Source organism: Magnolia sinica, chromosome 8 (genome assembly GCF_029962835.1).
Source record: "Magnolia sinica isolate HGM2019 chromosome 8, MsV1, whole genome shotgun sequence".
NCBI lineage: Eukaryota > Viridiplantae > Streptophyta > Magnoliopsida > Magnoliales > Magnoliaceae > Magnolia > Magnolia sinica.
In genome coordinates, this window is record NC_080580.1 from 70920982 (window position 1) to 70943218 (window position 22237).

The following is a 22237-nucleotide window of genomic DNA, read 5'->3' on the forward strand; positions in this document are numbered from 1 at the left end:
CGTTACCACGATCTCTATCCTCACTACCACCACGTGTGGCAGCACGTTCTTCAATGATTCCTTCCACTTGAGAGTGCGCATCTTCCCCTATAGCGGGGTTTTCCTTTTGGGACGCCTCTAGTTGCTCCACCTTAGTCATGGTAGTGGTAATTTGGTTCTCAAGGCGGGCAAACTCACGCCTTTGACCCGCTTCTAGGGCGGTTATCTTTTGTATCAATTGAGCAAGTTGCTCAGATAACTGCTCGTTATTCATGGTAGGTTGAAGTCCGAAACCTCTACCTCTTCTCGTGGGCATACAATGAAGACTTGAACCAAACTCTACCTAACTAGACTATTAGGTGTTATGACTTTCAAGATGAATGCGATGAATGCAAAACTACTATGAACTGACACAATTAAGTTGAAACAGGAAACAACTCAAATCTGAAAATTTTCCAGATTAGGAACTTTCTAAAATTGGAAAGTTTCTAAAATTGAAAACTTTCTAAACTTGAAACTTTCCTAAGTTAAACCTAAAAATCAAAACCCTAATTTGATAACTCGATCTAGACAAAAACCATGCAAGCCTTGGCTTTGATACCAAATTTGACGCAGGACAGCCCTAATTATGATGCATGCTCATGGAGATAATTAAACAGTGGAAATAAAAGGAATAAATGATCTAAAATTCTAACAGTAATCATCATAACTGAGAAAATCATAAAGGAAACATGCAATGGAGCGGGCCATCACTACAACCATGGAGTATGGAATTCAATTACTACTTAGGTTGGATCCGGCGAGGGATGAGACCTCCCGATCTTGCATGGTTACACCCAATCGATCAATGAAGATCACTAGTCTGAAAAACCAAGAAGTTTCTCGGATTAGGGATTTGAGAATTTGGGGATTTAGGGTTTAGATCGGTTCTCAAGATTTTGATCGAAGAGGAATTAGCCAAAACTGAAAAATAGAAGAAAGAAAGTTATTACCTTGAGGAAGTTGGAGGGGCACAAGAAGAAATTAGAAGAAGAAGATCAAGGGGAGAGAAGAAGCACCATTAGAGAGAAGAGAGGAAGGAGGCAACCAAAGGGTTTGCTTTTCATTAATCACTAGTTGAAATTCGTGTTTAGGGCTTTACCCCACTTAAATAAGCAAATAAAGACATAAAATTACTAAAATACCCCTAGGATAAGCAAATAAAGATATAAGATTACTAAAAGACCCCTAACTAAGTCCAAAAAACGTGCAAATAACATAAATATGGGAAAGTTTGGGCGCTCGGTCTTCTTTCTCCAATCTTCCTTCACATGTGTCTTCCCTAAGTGGGGTCTTCTATATGTCCAATCACATGTGAAAGGTCTTCAGCTCCTCAATATTCGCCTATCCACAAGGACGGCACTTGTGGTTAGCGCTTTCTTCGTTGGTACACCTTGAATGCACCTGTGTCTGCATCACCGAGTTACGTGGCACCATTCTTTAGTTGTGGTTCACAATCCATTGACCATGGTTTGCCAAAACGGTTACGTATCGGCCATAACGGGCCGATACGTAACGGTAACGGTGGGAACCGTTACGCGTTTCGGGGTCGTATCGGCCGTTACCCGATTTTGTACCCGTATCGGCCGTAATGGGCCGAATAACAGTAACTTTTTTTTTTTTTTTTTCCATTTTCAGCTCTGTTTTTGCTGTTTTTTTGAAACCTCTTGCTTCCAAACTGTTTCTCACTCCTTCTACTACTAATTTCGACCAACCTTGGCTAGGTATTTGAGATAAAAATACATTATATTACGGATTTTCTTAAATCAAAGCTCGGTGGGCCATTTTTCAGAAATTCGTCAAAATAGGTATTTATACTTTTTTTAATATGTTTTGCTGTTTTAATCATGTCATATGATGTGTTAATCATAGTAGAACATGTTAATGTGCATTTTACAGATTTGGGGTGCCATTTAATAAATTTTTTATATTTTTTTCTATTTACGCATGAATTTTGGCCCCTTTTTTTAAAATTCAAAAAATCAATTTTTAATGGTTGTTTTGCTGTTTTAATCATGCCATTTGATGTGTTAATCATAGTAGAACATGTTAATGTGCATTTTACAGATTTGGGGTGCCATTTTATATTTTTTAAATATTTTTTTCTATTTACGCATTTATTTTGGCCCTTTTTTTGAAAATTCGAAAAATCATTTTTTAATGATTCTTTTGCTGTTTTAATGATGCCATATGATTTGTTAATCATATTAGAACATGTTAATGTGCATTTTACAGATTTGGGGTGTCATTTTATATATTTTTATATTTTTTTCTATTTACGCATTTATTTCGGCCCTTTTTTTGAAAATTCAAAAAATCATTTTTTAATGATTCTTTTGTTGTTTCAATGATGCCATATGATGTGTTAATCATAGTAGAACATGTTAATGTGCATTTTACATATTTGGGGTGCCATTTTATATTTTTTTAATATTTTTAAATATTTTTTTCTATTTACGCATTTATTTCGACCCTTTTTTTGAAAATTCGAAAAATCATTTTTTAATGATTCTTTTGTTGTTTTAATGATGCCATATGATGTGTTAATCATAGTAGAACATGTTAATGTGCATTTTACATATTTGGGGTGCCATTATATATATATATATATATATTTCTATTTACGCATGAATTTTGGCCCTCAAAAATAATTGCAAACACCTAAATGTAAGATATTTTCATATTACATTCATTCTAATATATCTATCATTGATAGCAGATAGTTAGAAAATTAAATATATGAATTTTGTAGTCAAATTCAGGTTATCTGGTTCATAAATTCATCAGACAGTCCTATACAACTTCTCACCAAAGAGTGGACTGTTATACCACCATAAACATGTTCCAATTTATAAATGAATGCATATTTGGAATGCTTAAAATATTCCGGATTTAATTCATAATTTTTTGTGAAAAAAAAAATTTTGCGTTGTTACGGGCCGTTACGCTCCCGTATCGCCGTTACGCCCCCGTATCCGTATCGGTTTCGGAGGGCACCGTTACACCAACCGATACCCATACGGGACACCTTGCCATTGACAGATACTAGAAATATCCAATCTTAGGTGTGATCTAGAATCAGAACTTCTTGCTTCTTTTTGCAATACTATTTTTGTTGAGTTCTCAAAGACAACCCTCTTTCTGCTGCTAATTGTTTTCCAGTAGTTCTGAGGAAATGGAATTGGTCTATCATTGGTTCATTTGTGTTCAAGGCCTGAAATCCAACTTGGACTATTGAGGGTGTGAGCCTCAAGTCTACTTCATACTTACTATTTCTTGATTTATTGCCAAACCTTCTTAAATTTGTGGAAAGAAATATGAAAAATTAGCAGTGTACTTGTACATATTACATAAGGAAAAACGTAAAGTCACAATTCGCTCAATGGTGGGTGTAACCCTCAAAAAAAAAAAAATTGTTGGGGGGGCACTTTGTGTAACTGTAAGATTGATCTAGTCAAATGTTTTGATGACTGAACTATGGGCCCCTGCTTGTACATTCTGAAAACCTGCGCATACTATAGAAATTCTTTGGCAAAGCATTGTATCAGTATCATACCTTATGTTTCTTTGGCAAAGCATTGTATTAGTATCATACCTTATGTTGCTGAGTGCACTAAAGAATAATTTCATTGGGTAGATCCATGAATCAAGATTAATATATATTTTTTCTGATAGTTAAATCAAGATAATTGTTAGTTTGGTGATTCATTCATTAAACCATGTTAAAGTTGACAATATTCCCATAAATTTCACATGCTCACTAGGGTCATGGATCATGATTATGAATATTTGCATTATGTATCTTAAAGATGTAGAGTTTGTTGATCACTTAGTCATACATTAGTAGTGTTACCATTTGGAAAGAATGCAACAATAACACATTCAACAATCCCAGTCCATTGATGTGATGTTCCAAAAACAAAAACGTTAGCATAAGTCACGTAGGTACCGGGGGGGGGGCGTGTTCGGCCAAGGTCCTAACCCATGTGATGTGGGCCTGGGCTGTGAGATAAAGGGATTAATTCGCCATGCTCTATCAGTTCGAGCTTTTAGAGTAAGTGGTTAATTGTCTTGCATCAAATTGGTATCAGAGTGGGAGGTCTCATGTTTGAGACTCCTCATCAGATCTGATCTATCTCGGTCTCTCCCCGACGGCGCCAAAAACTTAATTGCTTGCCTCCAAGTGCAGAGGTTCGTAAGTAATATCCTGTGAATACAGAGTTGATCCCACAGGGAGATGAATTGCGAGAAGAAAAAAAATCAAATGCAAAACAAACTAAGTAATAAAAACTAAACTGATGATTTGATTTTGGGATTTTTGAATGGATGTAATTCAACTGAATAAAATAACACCCAAGCTTCAAAGTTCCACACATAGGTTAATGTTCCAAAATCATGATGACTTGGATAACACAACTAGGATCTGACCACTATGGTCAGCCTAATCGGAAAATAAAACACTTTAAATATTTTAATAAATGATATAAAATATTAGAAAATAATGGATTTGCACCATTGACATATATTCTCAAGCGCCAGTGATTTTAAGTATTCAATATCTATAGGATAATGAATATCAAAGAAATATAACAGGTTGAGAACATCTCCTATCTAGGAAATCTGATTAATCTAGGGTAAGCCTATCCATCAATGTGGATCTCATATGATGGAAACATATGGATCTCACAAGAGGATAAAAAAGCAAAACCTAAATAATAGATAACATGGATACACCATTCTTCTCATCATTAAAACAGTCAATCATCATAATCTTAAAGAAATAATAAACTCATGTGCTTCCCTTCTAGCTTGGGCTAGCGGGAACTTAGAAAAACATAATTAAATTGTAGAAATAAAAAACAACAAGAAATAAAGAAAAAATTGCAAATAGAAAAGATCTAAAAAAAACAACTTACAAAGCTTTAATAAAACTAAAAACTCTTAAAAAACCCTAAATATTGCTCTTGAATGCTTCTAATCATCCTTAAGGATGCCCTAGGAGGCCGTATTTATAAGTAGGGAACTCCAATTTTCGTACAAAGTTGAAAACCCTAGAAAATGCCTCATATATACATATTTTCTCAAAATAGACTTCTCGCTGCATAGTTTGTTTAAAACAGACTTCCTGCTGCGCAGTTTTTCAAAATAGACTTCAGAGCTTTAGAATACACTTTTCAGGACTATTTCAGGATTCTTCACTTCAAATCTTCGATTCTTTTCAATCTTCACTTGGTTTTCTTGGATCTTTGGCATGTGAATTCTTCAATCTTGGTTTCCTAAGATTCATCCCTTGCCTTGGTGATTTTTGAGCATCAAATTCTTACTTTTTAGCACCCTTTTTCAATCCAAGCTCTTAAATTCACCTTACAACACATACATGAGTAAAATAGAATATTAAAATGATTTATGTTCATAAAACAAAGATATAAATGGGGAAAATTATACAATATTTGAGTCTCAACACCCGTGGGATGCAGGGGCACACTCAGGTCGGCGGCTTGTGTGAGGCGGGTGGCTAGTGTGAAGCGGGCCCTACCCGTGTGAGGTGGGTGACTCGTATGAGGCGGTACCCATGTGATTTGGGGCTCACGAGGGGGGTTCGGCCGAGGTCCTAACCCATGAGATGTAGGGCCGGGGTTATGAGATAAATGGATTGATTTGCCATGCTCTAACAGTTTGAGCTTTTAGAGTAAGTGGTTAATTGTTTTGCATCAAATTGGTATCAGAGCGGGAGGTCTCGTGTTCGAGACTCTTCACCAGGGGTGATTAATGCAGGGGCATTTTCACACCGGGCTCGAATGGGGTTGCCTGTGGGATGCAGGGGCACACTTAGGGTGGGCGACCCGTGTGAGGTGGGTGGCTCGTGTGAGGCAGTACCCATGTGATTTGGGGCCTACGAGGGGGGTTTGGCTGAGGTCCTAATCCATGCGATGTAGGGCTTGGGCTATGAGATAAATGGATTAATTCGCCATGCTCTATCAGTTCAAGCTTTTAGTGCAAGTGGTTAATTGTCTTGCATCAGCGTGGCTACCACTAATATGTGGAGGGATGACTTTCTGTCCATGGGATCCACCACCTCGTCCATTAGGTGAGCCATTTGTTTGGCCTTGGTCCCAAAAAACCAGGCCGATCCAAAACTCAGGTGGACGACACATCAAATAGTGTAAAATCATGTCTTAAACCTCTAACACGTTGTGCATGATTTTTGGAATAGCAATATAGCATAATGTTTGGGGAGTAATGCAGGGGCATTTTCACACCGGGCTCGAGTGGGGTTGCCTGTGGGATGCAGGGGCACACTGGAGGTGGGCGGCCCGTGTGAGGCGGTACCCATGTGATTTGGGCCCCATGAGGGGGGGTTCGGCCAAGGTCCTAACCCATGTGATGTGGGCCTGGGCTGTGAGATAAAAGGATTAATTCGCCATGCTCTATCAGTTCGAGCTTTTAGAGCAAGTGGTAATTGTCTTGCATCAAATTGGTATCAGAGTGGGAGGTCTCATGTTTGAGACTCCTCATCGGGAATGATTAATGCAGGACATTTTCACACTGGGCTCGAGTGAGATTGCCCGTGGGATGCAGGGGCACACTCAGGTCGGCGGCCCGTGTGAGGCGGGTGGCTAGTGTGAAGCGGGCCCTACCCGTGTGAGGCGGGTGACTTGTATGAGGCGGTACCCATGTGATTTGGGGCCCACGAGGGGGGTTCGGCCGAGGTCCTAACCCATGAGATGTAGGGCCGGGGCTATGAGATAAAGGGATTGATTTGCCATGCTCTAACAGTTTGAGCTTTTAGAGTAAGCGGTTAATTGTTTTGCATCAAATTGGTATCAGAGTAGGAGGTCTCGTGTTCGAGACTCCTTACCGGGGGTGATTAATGCAAGGGCATTTTCACACCGGGCTCGAAGGGGGTTGCCTGTGGGATGCAGGGGCACACTCAGGGTGGGCGACCCGTGTGAGGCGGGTGGCTCGTGTGAGGCGGTACCCATGTGATTTGGGGCCTACGAGGGGGGTTCGGCTGAGGTCCTAATCCATGCGATGCAGGGCTTGGGCTATGAGATAAATGGATTAATTCGCCATGCTCTATCAGTTCAAGCTTTTAGTGCAAGTGGTTAATTGTCTCGCATCAGCTTGGCTACCACTAATATGTGGAGGGATGACTTTCTGTCCATGTGATCCACCGCCCCGTCCATTAGGTGAGCCATTTGTTTGGCCTTGGTCCCAAAAAACCAGGCCGATCCAAAACTCAGGTGGACGACACATCAAATAGTGTAAAATCATGTCTTAAACCTCTAACGCGTGGTGCACGATTTTTGGAATAGCAATATAGCATAATGTTTGGGGAGTCCCTTCATCTTGGTAAGGCATGCTAGATGAATGATTGGACGGCATACAAACACTGCAGTGAACCCCACACAACTAATGGTAGGTGTCCTCATCCCCACTGTTTCATATGGTGTGCTTACTGATGCGGACATCAGTGGTGCACCATTTAGAGTGTATCAGAGGAGGAGGCGTCGCCGACAGAGTACCGGAGCAAAGGAGTTGATGTGGATGCACGTTGGGTCCATCAGACCCATTTTCTGACGCGCTACGAGTGTAGGAGCGGCATGACCGCACCTTGACCATAGATCCATGGGTCGGATTCCACACCTTACCACACAGGTATTTTAGTTTTAGGCATTTTTTTTGTTCTTTTCCTTATTTTAAGGGCTTTATTGCACTTTCTTTACTTTTCATTTTTTTTTTGTTTTTTTTGTAATTTTTTTGGTTTTCAGAGCCTTTAATGCACTTTTACTTTTTCTATAGCTTATATATACGTTGTGAGAAACCCTATTTTCATTATTATTGAATGAATAGAAATTCGTCTCTTTTCTTCCTCTTTATTCAAAATATTAGAGTTTCATGATTGACCCTTGGGTGTTGAGGATTCCACCCCGATTTCAGGTTTTTCTCTTTCTAAGATCTTCGAGGTGCAGGAAAATGTAAGAATCATCATCCTTCTTTTCTTTTGACGACAAAATGACCTATATCTTCTTCATCTCGAACCTCTCATCCTTCACCCTTTTCGTTCCTCTCTGGATATCCTCTTTCTAGTTCGAACGAAAAAGAGGGATGGTTAGTCAGTAGAATCAGATCCAAGCTTAATTGTGGACTGACTTATGCTAGATCTGGGATATCTTCATATCCCGAGGTCCTCCCTTTTTACTGTTTACGTGATCTTATGCTAAGGGGTATGATCCTGACGGAATAACCTTATCTTTGTGTTGAAATTTACCTAATCCTTTTGATTGGAAACGGTTAGTTAATTGGTGTACTTATTTGAATATTCTTTAACCTGATTATACATGCATCTAGGGTTAGGTCATCTCATGTCCCTGCATTAGTTACTTGAGGTCTGCTCCAGCCTGATATTTGGGTTCCAGAGTGAAAACGAGGAAGTGCACATGATTGATGGGGTGGATCTCACGCGCAATGGCCTTCACATCACACTTGGTTAGCGGTAGGCATGTTTGTGCATCCCTATGTGAGTCATGCTAGCGTGTTTAATTTCAGAGGGCTAAAAGCAGATTAATTTCTTGGGTTGTAGGCTACCCCTTTCCTTGGACTTTAAATGAGATGATTTTACTGGGAGCTGGGTTAATCTGATGTAACTTTGGGTGGTCGGGGTCGTGCTTTGATTTCTCATCATCAATCAACCCTAGCTCTCTTTGCTTGCTTGCTCTTTCATTCTGTTTAAAGAAAGATGCATTACTATTCAGCCAAAAATAATAAATAAATCATAGATTGGCAACTAAAGTTTTAGCCGTGTTTGCTGAACTCCCCTCTGTGCTCCGAAGTCTGAACTGAGGAAATCAAGCTGAGGCATTTCTCGTTGCAACTCAATTCATCATTCGCCATGAATTCAGCAGATTCAATTTGAGATCAGCAACCAATACAATTTAACCTAGCTTCTCATAATTAACTGAAATTTGTTATTTCCATTTGATGCAAAATATCCAAATTCTGTACTCAACGAGGTCTATTCTCCCAATTGCAGCAACATACAGTAAAATTCATCTAGTTTTCTACATTGGTTTGAAACATTCAGAAACCTTTAATTTTACAGTGTCCTTCAACAGGATGGTCCCATCACTAAAGATGCTTCGTCACTATCTAGCTCAAGGAGGATTGTTGAAGCTAATCGAACTGAGGAGAAGAAGCCAAAAATATCCATTGAAATGAGTCAGTTAGATCGTTGGAAGGTGACTGGTGTGGTAGCTTTGTCAGAATGCCACTTGAAGGTATCAGTGCAACTTAAAAGAGGATTTTTACCTAAAGCATGAAAGGGTTCTTGCCCTAGTATTTGATGTAGCCATAAGATTTAGAATTGTTAGCTAAAATACTCTTATCTAATATTACCATACCATACTAAGTTTTTTGTGTAATAGTTTTTGTTTATCCCTTAAGCTTTATTCTCTCATCTCTGACTTGTAGCAAAAGTTCCATATTAACATATTCCTTTGCTTGAAAGATTGATCCCAATAACACTTGCAGTAGCAAGGTTCGAGGGTCCTTTCAATGTTTTTGATTTGTTCCAGTTATTCTTAAAAAGGTCCATTCAGCATTTAAAAAAATGCATCTGTAGTTGAGAAGAGATAAGTAGGATTTCTGTCTTGTATCTTTTTATATCTTAATTTTCCTTCTGCAATTGCCAAATCTTTGCAAAGTCATATTTTTAATTGATGGTTTTGTTCATGTTGGAATGTTTTTTTTTTTTTTTTTTCATGGAATTTCATTCATATTTACACACAAGACACACCCCACACGGTATTCTTATTGGTATCTCTTTCTCGTTCCTTTTATTTTTAGGGCCAACAAACCTTTCAGGAAAACTATATGCTATATTAAGGAAGTGTGAGCGAGTTTAATGTTTTGTTCAATCCAATAGTTCAGAATTTGAGCTTTTGTAATTATGTAGATTATAACAATTTCAATTTTAAATAATAAGACAATATTTCTTTCAAATTTCAACCATGTTATATAAAAAGTATTCATCCGCTAACTTCTCTTTATTTTTATTATGGGCTCGATCTCAGCACTCACAATGGACATCTAGAGTAAGTTCACACCCATCTCCTGGCATCCAAAGATGGTGGGAGGGAATCCACCACATTTCAAAATAGGATTCTCAAATCCCATTTTGCAGTTATTGGGATTCTTGCCCCCAGTCTTTGCCTGTTGGAAGATTGGTGAACACTGACTCTTAGTACATACTCTGCACCTGCATGCTACATTTTCCCTTTTAGTATTAAATGTTAGGCCTTTTCTATAATGATTAATTTCATTTTTCTATTTTGGTTGAATTAGTGACTATTATTTCAATTCTGTGGCATGAAATCTTATCATTATGCTTGTGGATTGGAAGGTTGTACCTGAGGAAATTTGGGCTTGTGGAGAAGTCAGGGTATTGGATATCAGCAACAATTCCATACAAGAAATACCAGCTAAAATTGGCTCTTTGAGATCTATTCATGTATCTTCTTTCATCACTTTTCATTTATATTTTTGGTTTTTTTTTTTCTTCCTTACAGTCATCATTAAATACTTGAAGAATGTTTTTGCTAGATCTCTGCTAAGGATATCCACGAATACTTTTTCATGGAACACTTGTGAGCATAGATATGACGTGGGCATTCATCAGCTATGCCTCCTAGTGAACATGCCTGGTCCAATCGAGGCTGGTCATTAGCAGTTGGGTGACACTCACAATTTTATAATAAAAATGGATGTTTTAAATTAGATTGATAAATAGTTCATGCTAAATGCACACTTGTCACTACCTGTTGAGAAGACTGTCCTTTGTTGATGATGGGGCCACCTGATGACTCAGATCTGCAAGCTGGCATTTGTGTGCCATGAAGAGAATTCAGTTGTCTAGATGAATATCCCTTGTGATTTTTGCTGCTACGGCACTGGAAAAATGTTATTGTATGTATATTAGCATTTTGACGCGGTTCGGATCTTCCATTTTTATATCGTGTAGAAATTGCTCCTGAATGCAAATGATATATCAGATGAAAGCATTAAATGGGAAGGCATAACGTCACTCAAGTCTCTAACAGTTCTGTCTCTAAGCCAAAATCAGTAAGTACTAGTTATACAAGTTGTACGCTATTTGCATGCATCCTTGTCATCTCAATGTGGAGTTAACAGATAGCTATGATATTCATGTTGATTTTTTTTTTCCCTAAATTTGTTGAATCAATGGCAAGATATGATTGGAAATAGCTTTTGGGCACTGTTACATGTATACATGGCAGGTGTGCTAAGTATTGAAGTCTACTTAAGTTTCTAGCAGGGAAAACTTCAAAAAATCACAGGGAAACCATTTTATTGATTATTTACAGTTGGTTTTTCGATTTTATTAAATAAAATTTCCTAATTATTTATTTCCCCAAATTTAGATTCTTCTTTTGTATTGTTCTGTCCGGTTGGTCCTATTGAATAAATCACAGCGTTTTCTCTTCGCTTAAAATGCTACACTAAATATTACTTGCAGGGGTCTTCTTTCCTCCTTTTTATTCTTATTTCCATTTATTATTAAAACGCTGAAGCTACCTTAGTTTCCTTCTCTACTGCAATATAAGTGGTTACTCGTGGTACTGGTTTTTCTGCTCGATTTCATTATTATTATTATTATTATTTCTTTTTAGTTCTTTTTACCTCTGCTTGGATGAGTTATTTTTTTGGATCACTGGACGATTTCCAAACTGATTTCCAGTTTCTAATACATAAATGCTCTAACTTCAATGAACAATGACCAAATATGAAGTAGATAATGAGCTTCTTGTTACTTGATCATTGCTTTCTCACTTGAAATCTTGTGATTCCAAAGACAATTAAAGTTATCAGCAAGGACGACAGAAAAAGAGGGTTATTGTTTCAACATTGAGGCCTAGGTTGAAGCCAAGCTTACAAAAAGAGAGAGAGAGAGAGAGGGAGGGAGGGAGAGAGGCAAAATCTAGTAGTTCCTAATGCCTGATTTAAGTACTGGAGGTTGGCGAAGCCCACACTCCACCACATGGGCCAATGCGGCACCCTGGTTTGAGATCTAAAACGTTCATCTCCCACACTATAGTTGTCCAGGGAAAAAACTCATGCTGTTCCACTCATTAGGTGGGCTTGTCTAAGTTTTACCAAGTAGTCCATTTATTTAAAACATTGTGGCCTGCTTGATGAATGGAATGACCTGATTTTCGGGCAAGGGCATCTCCGCCGTGGGACCCACATGATGGACAGGTTGGATCTCTCAACCTTGTGCAGATTTGGTGGTGTGAAGAGTGGTTGTCTTATACGCTCATTTGGGTTTAGCAAACCTATAGTTACTGATTCTTAACTTTTTCTAGACTAAATTATTAGCGCATATACTTTGTCTTGTTACATTTTTTACCTAATTATGGTCACTGCATAATTTGTGCAGTTTAGCTACTTTGCCTCCTGCAATTGGTGCTTTAACTTCTCTGCAACAACTTCATATTTCTAACAACAAGTTAACAAGCTTGCCAGCTGAAATAGGACTATTGAGTCAACTCCAAATTTTGAAAGCAAGCAATAACAGGTAATATTGAATTAGGTGATTATTTTTGAAGGGACATCAGTGTTAATGGTAGAATAGTCTGTCACCAGTTCCATTCTTGATGTTTTTACTCCACGTTAATTTTGGTATCTGATGCCCTTTTTGGTTGTTCTCTAGACCTTTTTAATTCATTGATGCCAGTAGCATCTTAATTTAGACACATGTTTAGCATGATGTTACTTTTATATTTATCTTTGAAAAGCCTCATGCCGCTTTGCACACACACCTGTTCATGTAGTGATGCGTGCCAACCTGGCAACTAGTGAAAATCCAAGCTGTGCATTATGTGACCTCCATGATGAAATTGATCTTGTGAAAAGATTAAGCTGATCAAAGAGTGAATGGGTTCTAAAAGGATTTCCCATGGTCCACATTTGTCATACACTTTTGGCCCATCTGATTAGTGGACTGGTCTGATTTTTGAGCCAGGTTATCTACACTTCGGGCCCACTGACCCTCTACTTGATGTCCAACACATTGGTTAGGTTGGCACATGTGGCTGTGTAGATATGGTTCTGGACTTGGCAAAACTCTTATTTTATTTCAGTTGTAACTTTTCTTGTAGGGTTCCGTATCCTTGTTCTCCATTGCACATGGCCAAACCGACCAAGTCTACTTTCCCTCTTCTTGTTTCCTATTGGTGCTACTCCTAAGTTCCTTCGAATTCATTTATGTTTCTATCCTTGTCCCCACTCATCTGTCTCAGCATTCTCATTTCAGCTACACTCATCCTATGAACATGTTGTTCCGTAATTGCCCAACATTTTGTCCCATAAAGCATGGCTGATCTTATTGTTATACTTTAAAATTTCCCCCTTTAAGTTTGATTGGTATGTGGTGATCAGTGTTCGAGTTGTCGGTATTGCTACAAGTTTCGCTGGCCAGAGATAAAGATATAATATCGTTATCGCCGATAATATCATTGATAACCGGAAATGCAGGGAAAAGGGGGGAAACTTGGGGAAAATGATGGAATTTTTCAGTGAAACTTGAAGACATGGCTAAATACACATATTTACATATTTAGGAATAAAAAATTGCGAAAAGAATACATTACATAATAAGTTTTCATTTAATGGGACCCAAAAAGCATGCGATGCCATAAAAAATCACTTTAACAGCAACAAAAATGAGTTTATATATTACAAATGCAGCTGGCATATATTAATTAAAACACATAAAAGTAAATGAACTCAAAGAAAAAACAAATATATGATTGATCCAAAACTTTCGTGGCCCATTAATTGTCAATCACCACTTTTTCCTTTGGTATGGTCCACTTGATAATTGGATGTACTTATTTTTTGGATAACAAGCTAAAATTATTTGGTATCTACACCGTTAACTCATTTTGACAAATCATTTTATGGTATGGGCCAAAAAATGAAATGAATCCAAATCTTAGGTGGACCACACCACATGAAAAAGTGATCATTGAATGACAACCATTAAAAAAAATACGGGGGCTACATAAGTTTTGGAGCAAGCTAATATTTATGTTTTCCCATCATCCAGGTCTATTAGACCTTATGAACAAATTGGATGGAAAATAAACATCATGATGGGCCCCAGGAAAGCTTCAACGGTGGATATCATTCTCACCACAACTTCCTGTGGTGTGGACCACTTGAGCCTCATATCTGGCTACATTTTGGGCTCATTCCCTAGAATAACATATCAAAATGGATGGACGGTGTAGATAAAACAAATATATCATGGTGGGCCTTACAGAGCCCTAACAGACCATCCATCTCTAGGCTCCTGATCCGCGCCAACGCAGATTTTCCCAGCAGCAGAGTTACCTGAGAACTTTCTAAGAACTCATCATATGTGATGTGAGTCCAAAATCTGAACGGTCTAAGTGATGCAGCACTCCATGAAACTTTTATGGTTCAACTTTTGCTTTCATCTAAGACTTTAGTGGGCCATTATAAAAGAAAACAATTTTCTCCCTTGATTTGCATCTTTCTTTGCTATGGCCCACCAGAGTTTTAGATCAGGGTAAAATTTGGTTCCTGGGAGTTTCATGGGATGCCACATCACATGAACAATTCAGATTGGAGGCCCACTACATGTGTGAAAAGATGCATACGTGCCTCATGTAGCCGGGCCCAATGAAAAAGGACGCGGATTAGCTATATGACAGGTTGAGTAGCGAGACTCGCTACTGAAGTGACGTCACCAAGTTATGTGGATCCTATCATGATGTATGTGTTGTATCCACACCGTCCATGCATTTGGAGAGAACATTTTAAGGCATGATCAAAAGAATTAGGCCGATCCAAAACTATAATGGACCCCACCACGGAAAACAGTGGAGTGAGTTACACCCACCATTGAAACCTTCCTAAGGTCCACCGTAATGTTTATTTGAGATCTAATCTGTTCATAAGTTAACACAAACATTAAATAAGGTAAAACACAAATATCAGCTTCATTGAAAACTTTTATGGCCATTAGAAATTTTTAATGGTGAGCGTCACTCTCTCCACTTTTTCTGTGGTGGGGTCCACTCGAGATTTGGATCTGAATCATTCTTTGGCTCATGACCTAAAATGGTCTCTTCAAATGGATGGACGGTGTGGATACAAAACATACATCATGGTGGGACCCACAGAACTTGGTGACGTCACTTGAGTAGCGAGTTCGCTACTCAACCCGTCAGTAGCACATCCGCACCCGATAAAAAAGGGCTCCGAACCCATTTTTCATCTGAGAGACCCTGAAACCCTGGATTCTTCCCCAAATCTCCGGATTTCTCTAGATTTTTTTTTTTTTCTCATTTTCTTCCTAAATCAATTCCGTTAACAATCTAATAGAAGAAAGAAGAAAAGGGAATCGAGATTTTCTTTACGGTAACCTACGAATGGCGAGCTTCAATTCAAATGGCCCACCAAATACAGCTTCCAATCAGGGTAATCTATTCTACAGGTGTGGAAATCCACCCTATTGTCTCTCTCTCTCTCTCTTTCCAATTTTTTCGGAATATTTCTTCCGACGTGTTTCGTATCGTTGGACTGCGATACTGACATTATCGGCCAATATATTGGCCAATATTGCGAACACTGCGTGACAACTGGACTTTTGCAAAAAATTGATAAAATCGCCGAAAAATCGGTGATATTAGGAAGAGAAACGAAAAAAGGGAGTTTCGGTGTCGCAACTCTAGTGATACTCAAATTATCGGCGATAATTCGATAATATCGCCGATAATTTAAACACTGGTGGTGATCACATAAAAATCTAGAGGCACATCTCCACTTCATCCACACAACTCTAATTCATTGAGCAACATCCTCCTCAATCCCTCTGCTCTCATGAATTATCAACTAAAGATATAAAAATGGTCATTTCATGGTTCTTCTTGGTTATCAATCTTAATTAAATCCTCATCTCCACTCCTATACTAAATTGCATTCCATACACTTTGCTTTTGTCTAATTTATTTTAACACCTTTACATTCTAAAGCATCCCTCCATAGTTCTAGCTTTTTGTTTACCTGCTCCCTCCTTTTGTTAATCAAAGCTATGGCATTTGCAAACAACATACACTACGGGATGCCTTGTTAACTTGTCCATAACCAATGTAAAAAATACAAGCTCAATACTGATCCCTAGTGTAAGCCTATAGTAATTGGAAATTCACTTGTCTTTCCACTAGTAGTCCTCACATTGTTACCACTTCCTCATGCACATCCTAATCATGTCAATATAACCTCCGGAGACTCATTTATTTCACTATACCCACTAGATTCTCTCTCTAAGGACCCTATCATATGCTTTATCTAAGTCAATAAAGACTATTTGGAGATCCTCTCCCTAAATTTCTCCATCATCTCTCTAAGTAGGAAAATAGCTTCAATGGTTGACCTTCCTAGCGTAAATCCAAACTGATTTTTTGATTCATTTGTCTCATGCCTTAATCTGTGCTCAATCAATCCCTCTCAAGGTTCCATAGTATGACCGATAAGTCTAATCTCACGATAGTTAGTATAGCTTTGTATGTCTCCCTATTCTTATAAATAGATACCATAGTACTTCTTATCCATTCTTTGGCATTTTCTTCATTATATAATCTTGTAGAAGTACCAAAATAAACCAATTTTTCCAGTGCACTTTCAAACCTTTATTGGTATACCATCTGGTCTTTTAGGGTGTTTCCTGTCTTCATATTTCTCAAAGCTTCTTTCACCTTAGAATCCTAATCCTACCACAGTACCGATGGTCTTTGGCCTTAGTTATTATTCTTTCTATACCTAAGCCCTTTTAGTGGCCATCCTTAACAACTTCAATAAATAGTTTCTCACCTTTCATTGATCTCATCTTCCTTCACCAACAATATATTTTTTTTTGTGTGTGGAATTTTCCGATTTTGTCTGATTTTCTCTCAAAATTTTCAGCATTTACACACACTGTATCAATTTCATGATAATATCGATATTGTTGTTGTTACACTGCATATACATAGTAAAGGGAACTAGCTGATATCTTGTGATATTTGTTTTTCGCGAGAGGAGGGTGATAGTGCTGATAATATCGATTGATACGGCATAAATTTTGAAAATGCATTCTGTATTTGTATCTGGCCTGCGATGCAGATAATATTGGTCAATATTGTCAATTATATTGGCGATACCAGGAACACTAGTGTGGTCAACCTCTCTCTTTGTATAAATTTGCAGTCTTTACATATTGATTGGCTTGCTTCTTAAGTAGAAAAAAAGTCTATCTGGCTTGCATACGATCCACTTTTGAGAGGTATTAAATGTTCATTTCTCTTTGTAAAGTATGTGTTTGCTAGAGTTAGATCATAAGCCATAGCAAAATCAAGGATAGCATTCCCCTGTTCATTTCTTCTCCCAAAACCATATCCTCTATGTATCCTTCATATCCTCTACAATCATTTTAGTCTCCTCCTACAAATATCCTCTCCATTTGGAATTCCTTGTGTCAGTCCATGTCTTGCCAGAATTGTCTTTTGATCCTATCCTCTTAACCCCATTTGCAGGGCATATGTAGTAATTACATTGATTATGTCCTTTCCCAACACGAGCTTTATTTATAAAAGCCTGCCACTTGCTCTCTTAACATTTACAATTTTATCCTTCAAATCTTTGCCTACCATCTCTACCCCATTTCTATTGTTGTCCTTTCCTATACACCAAAATTTATATCCATCAATTTCTTTACTTTTTCTCCCTTTCCACTTGATCTCATGTTAGTGTATGAGCCAAATTCTCTGTGCCCCTGGAATAGCCTCCTGGAAACGGTCAGTCTCTGACAACATGCCTAGGGTTGTACCCATTAGAAAAAAAGTGCTTATGATTGTTTTCCCTCCTAGCACTCCAACGAGACATATGGCCTAACTTCCTGAGGCATATGCCTAGCTTGCCTTTAACTACATTGGTACATGGTTGTTAGGAGTAGGATCATTCAGGTCACACCAATAGAAACTACTTAGTGTGCACTATATCTAGATAATCAAGTGTTGCTCTAAACTTGTAATATATGGAATTGAATATTATTAGCACAAATATTACAAGCATAGTATCATCTGAACTGTTGATGTGATGCATTAATGATTTATTTATTTATTTATTATTATTATTTTTTTTGCATTCTACTATATGCATATATTGCTCTTTTTTATTTTATTTATTTATTTATTTTTTGCAAAAACTGCAGATATTGATCTATATGTCTCTAGCTTTTAAATCTAATTTGCTAATTTAACAGTATGGAACCATTATTGCAGGTCACTAAAAGTAGTGATCTGTGATCCGGATTGCAATCCCACAAACTGGATCATGGGATCCAGATAAAAAGGAAAGGTTAATGATTTAGGTAACATGGGATAGACCAAGATATACCCTGTAGTGAGCCTTGATGAACCCATGGGCTGTTTTAGTCTATTTCATGGGCCCCATCCATACTTGGGAGTCACATAGGATTATTTAACAACAATTTGTCAGATCCCTTATTTTCATCAATTATTTTTAGAGACCACTTTTCAGATGCTAAGCAGCATCCAAATGACACAAAATTGCTCAGGCTTTGAAGTCCCTTGAGTTAGCTTTCAAATGATTTAGTGATATAAGGTTGTGACGGGATTTAGGTTATATTCGTCATTTGTTAAGAAGTTGTGGTTTTAGTTTTAGTCCCATGGTTAATTAGGTTTTTCTTTATTATATTTAAAACAATTTTGTAAGGGGTTAATAGGACTTGTGTGATTTCTAGGAATATGTATCTTGGTATTTTAAGGAGTGCTATTAACTTGTTCTGTTTTTTAATCAAATTCGTCTCTACCCATTACTAATTTAGTTGAGAAGCTTTAGTCACAAGTTTGTTAGTGTTGCCTCTTGGTTTCATAAAATAGTATGAAGCTAGTTTTTGTTTAGCTAAAACTGTTTTGGCATTTTTAGTGTTAAGATTGGATTAGATGTATGGTATACATTTCTTAGGAACTTCAGGGTTTTGAGTTACATGTATGTGTTGTAGAGTTCTCTATTTGTGACTAACATGGATGATGTAGGATGCGTGAAACTAACATAGGATGTAAGATGTGAGATCAAATACGCATCAATTTCAGCATTCAACATATAAAATCAAACATATCCACATAATAAATTTCTTAGGAACTTCAGGGTTTTGAGTTACATGAATGTGTTGCAGAGTTCTCTATTTGTGACTAATATGGATGATGTAGGCTGAGTGAACTAACCTAGGATGTAAGATGTGAGATCAAATACGCGTCAATTCAGCATTCAACATATAAAATCAAACACATCCACATAATAAATTCAAAAAATTCAGATTAAGAACGTAAAGGGCCTAGGCTAGCACATACGTAGTGCACCAAGATATAAAGTATTACGAGAGTAGTATACTTGGAAATAGGGACTTCTAATCAAGGCATTCAAAATCGGTTACGTAATGGCCGTTACGTAATGGTAAAAGTTATAATCGTTACGGGGTCAAAATGGCCGTTACAGAAAAATGGTCCGTAACGGATCGTAACGGTCTAGTAACAACATTTTTCAAAAAATAAAAAACAGTTGTAACAGCCGATACGGGGCTGTAACGGCCGTTACGGCCCGTATCATAACGGTAACGATGGTGGCCGTTACGGCCACTGTTACCGTTTTGGAACACCTTACTTCCAATCTAGCGTGGGTAGTGCAACATCCACATAAGAAAACAATGACACCAATAAAATCAGATATGTTGAATGAGTTTATTTTTTTAAAAAAAATCAGATTTTCGTTAGGGGGTTTTGGGGTTTAGAGATTGAGGTTTGGGGATTTTGGGAATTAGGGATCTAGGAATTAGGGCTTCGTTATAGGTAGGGTTTTGAGGGGACTCAAGGAAGGAAAAGTACCGAAAGGGGCCCCAAACGTGGTAGCCTGTATGGACGCACGTGCGTCCGTGTTCACGTGTGGATGGGTAGGGGGAAAGAGAAAGGAGATGGATTGGGTTGGGTTTTGATGAGTTTAGAGTTGTAAATGAAGGAGAAGAAGAAAAGTGAAGAAAGGGTGTACCTTGTCGAAGAAGAGAAAGAGGAAGAAAGACACCCTAGAGGAATCCACCACTAAGAAAGCTTTTACCTAGTGTTCGAATTATTGGTATCGCGTAATATATCGCACCCTTGGGATACAGATACGTATCGGTTATCGCACGGAATATATCGTTTGTATCGTGTAATTTATCGCACTTTTTGGGAAACATGGGGAAACATTGGAAAATGGTTGAATTTTTCAATGAAACTTTAGGGATTATAAAAAAAAAAAAAGACCTTAATACACACTTTTAAATCATAAAATCTCAAAATAAAAATAAAAATGGACATAATAGGTTTCCTTTGTATAGGGGTCTAAGCTATGCACTGTCTGATTGAACTAAGACAACTATATTCAATATCCACCCTGTCCATCTGTTTTTCCATATCATTTTAGGACATTATCCAAAAAATGAAGTAGATCCAATAATCAGGTAAACCATACCATATGAAACAATGGTGATCGACCATTAGTGGGCCACAAAAAGTTTTAGATCAAGCCGATAATTGTTTGTTTCTCTTCATTCAAACTTATGTGAAGTTATCAACAGATTGGATGCTTAATAAAATATAGGAAAAATTAAGGTGCACCCTAAGAAGTTTTTAATGGTACTGTGTTCAACTACCACTATTTCCTTGAGTATAGTCCACCCGATAATTGGATCTTCTTAATTATTGGGATCATGCTCTAAAATGATTTGAAAAAACGGATGGACGGAGTGGGTATCACATCCAAGTTGGGCTCCACTGTAGGGGCTGTACGACTTGGGTGAGGCCGGGGTCTGACGGGCGCTAATGGATAGCGAAACTTGCTAAAGCGATGTCACCAAGTTCTGTGGTCCCACCACGATGTATGTTTTGTATCCACACTGTCCATCCATTTGGATAGACCATTTTAGGGCATGAGACAGAATGAGTCAGATCCAAAGCTATAGTGGACCCCACCAAAGAAAACAGTGGAGAGTGATAACCCACCATTAAAAATTTATAAGGGCCACAAAAGTTTTCGATCAAGCTGATATTTGTGTTTTACCGTCTTTGATGTATGTGTTAACTTATGAATAGGTTGGATCTCAAATAAACATCACGGTGGACCTTAGGAAGTTTTCAATGGTGGGCGTCACTCTCTCCGCTCTTTTCAGTGGTGGGGTCCATTTGAGCTTTGGATCTGCCTCATTCTTTGGCTCATGCCCTAAAATAATCTCTCCAAATGGATGGACAGTGTGGATACAACACATACATCATGGTGGGACCTACAAAGCTTAGTGATGTCACTTTAGTAATGAGTCTCGATACTCAACCTGCCAGTAGCTAATCCGCGTCTAGTGCTGACGCTCCTCGAGCTCGAGTTGTACTAACGGTTCAAAGTTACATGGGCCTCACAATAATGTATTTATTATATCTACACCGTTTATGCATTTGGAGAGATCATTTTAGATCATGAGCCCAAAAATGAGTCATATCCAAAGCTCAAGTGGACCACACCACAAATAGCAGTGGGGACTGATTCTCATCGTTAAAACATTCGTAGGGCCCACTATAATGTTTATTTTCTATCCAATCTGTTAATTAGGTCACACAAACCTGGATGAAGAGGAAAAACAAATATCATATTGATCGGAAACTTCTGTGACCCCCAAAAGGGTTTCAACTTTCAATGGTAGAAGTTCAATCTCCCATTGCTGTTTGCAGTGTGGTCCACTTGATCTTTGGATGTCTTATTTTTGGATCAAGCCTTATGACGAGCTCGCCAAATGGACGAATGGTTTGGATATAACACATACCTCATGATGGGACCCACAAAACTTGGTGACGTCAACACACCAGTCAGCTAGGTGGTGTGCTCCCATAGAAAAGGCTTGGATGCTCCTTTTTTTGAAACAGAGAGGGTTCCGGCCTTCCGGAACCCTGAAATCTCTCAAATCTCGCAAATCTTTAGATTTCGGCAAGGATTTCTCCAAATTTCAATGAATATTCCTCTGGATTTCGCCCAAATACTTGGATTTCGATGGATTTCTCTCCCAAATCAAAGATTTTGTTTGCACAAACCT

The 22237-nt window shown here is 38.1% G+C and overlaps 1 protein-coding gene across 4 annotated transcripts in view; it reads left to right on the forward strand.

The window, feature by feature from the left end:
* The window catches only part of LOC131253410 (LRR repeats and ubiquitin-like domain-containing protein At2g30105), a 50971-nt gene that overhangs the window by 18808 nt on the left and 9926 nt on the right, over positions 1 to 22237 (forward strand). For 3 of the 4 annotated variants that reach the window (XM_058254391.1, XM_058254393.1, XM_058254392.1), the window contains exons 3-6: positions 9135 to 9296; positions 10421 to 10528; positions 11039 to 11139; positions 12476 to 12613. In XM_058254391.1, the coding sequence (XP_058110374.1) occupies positions 9135 to 9296; positions 10421 to 10528; positions 11039 to 11139; positions 12476 to 12613 (509 nt within the window). The remainder of the gene's footprint in view (positions 1 to 9134; positions 9297 to 10420; positions 10529 to 11038; positions 11140 to 12475; positions 12614 to 22237) is intronic. The other variant, XM_058254394.1, reaches the window with a different exon arrangement.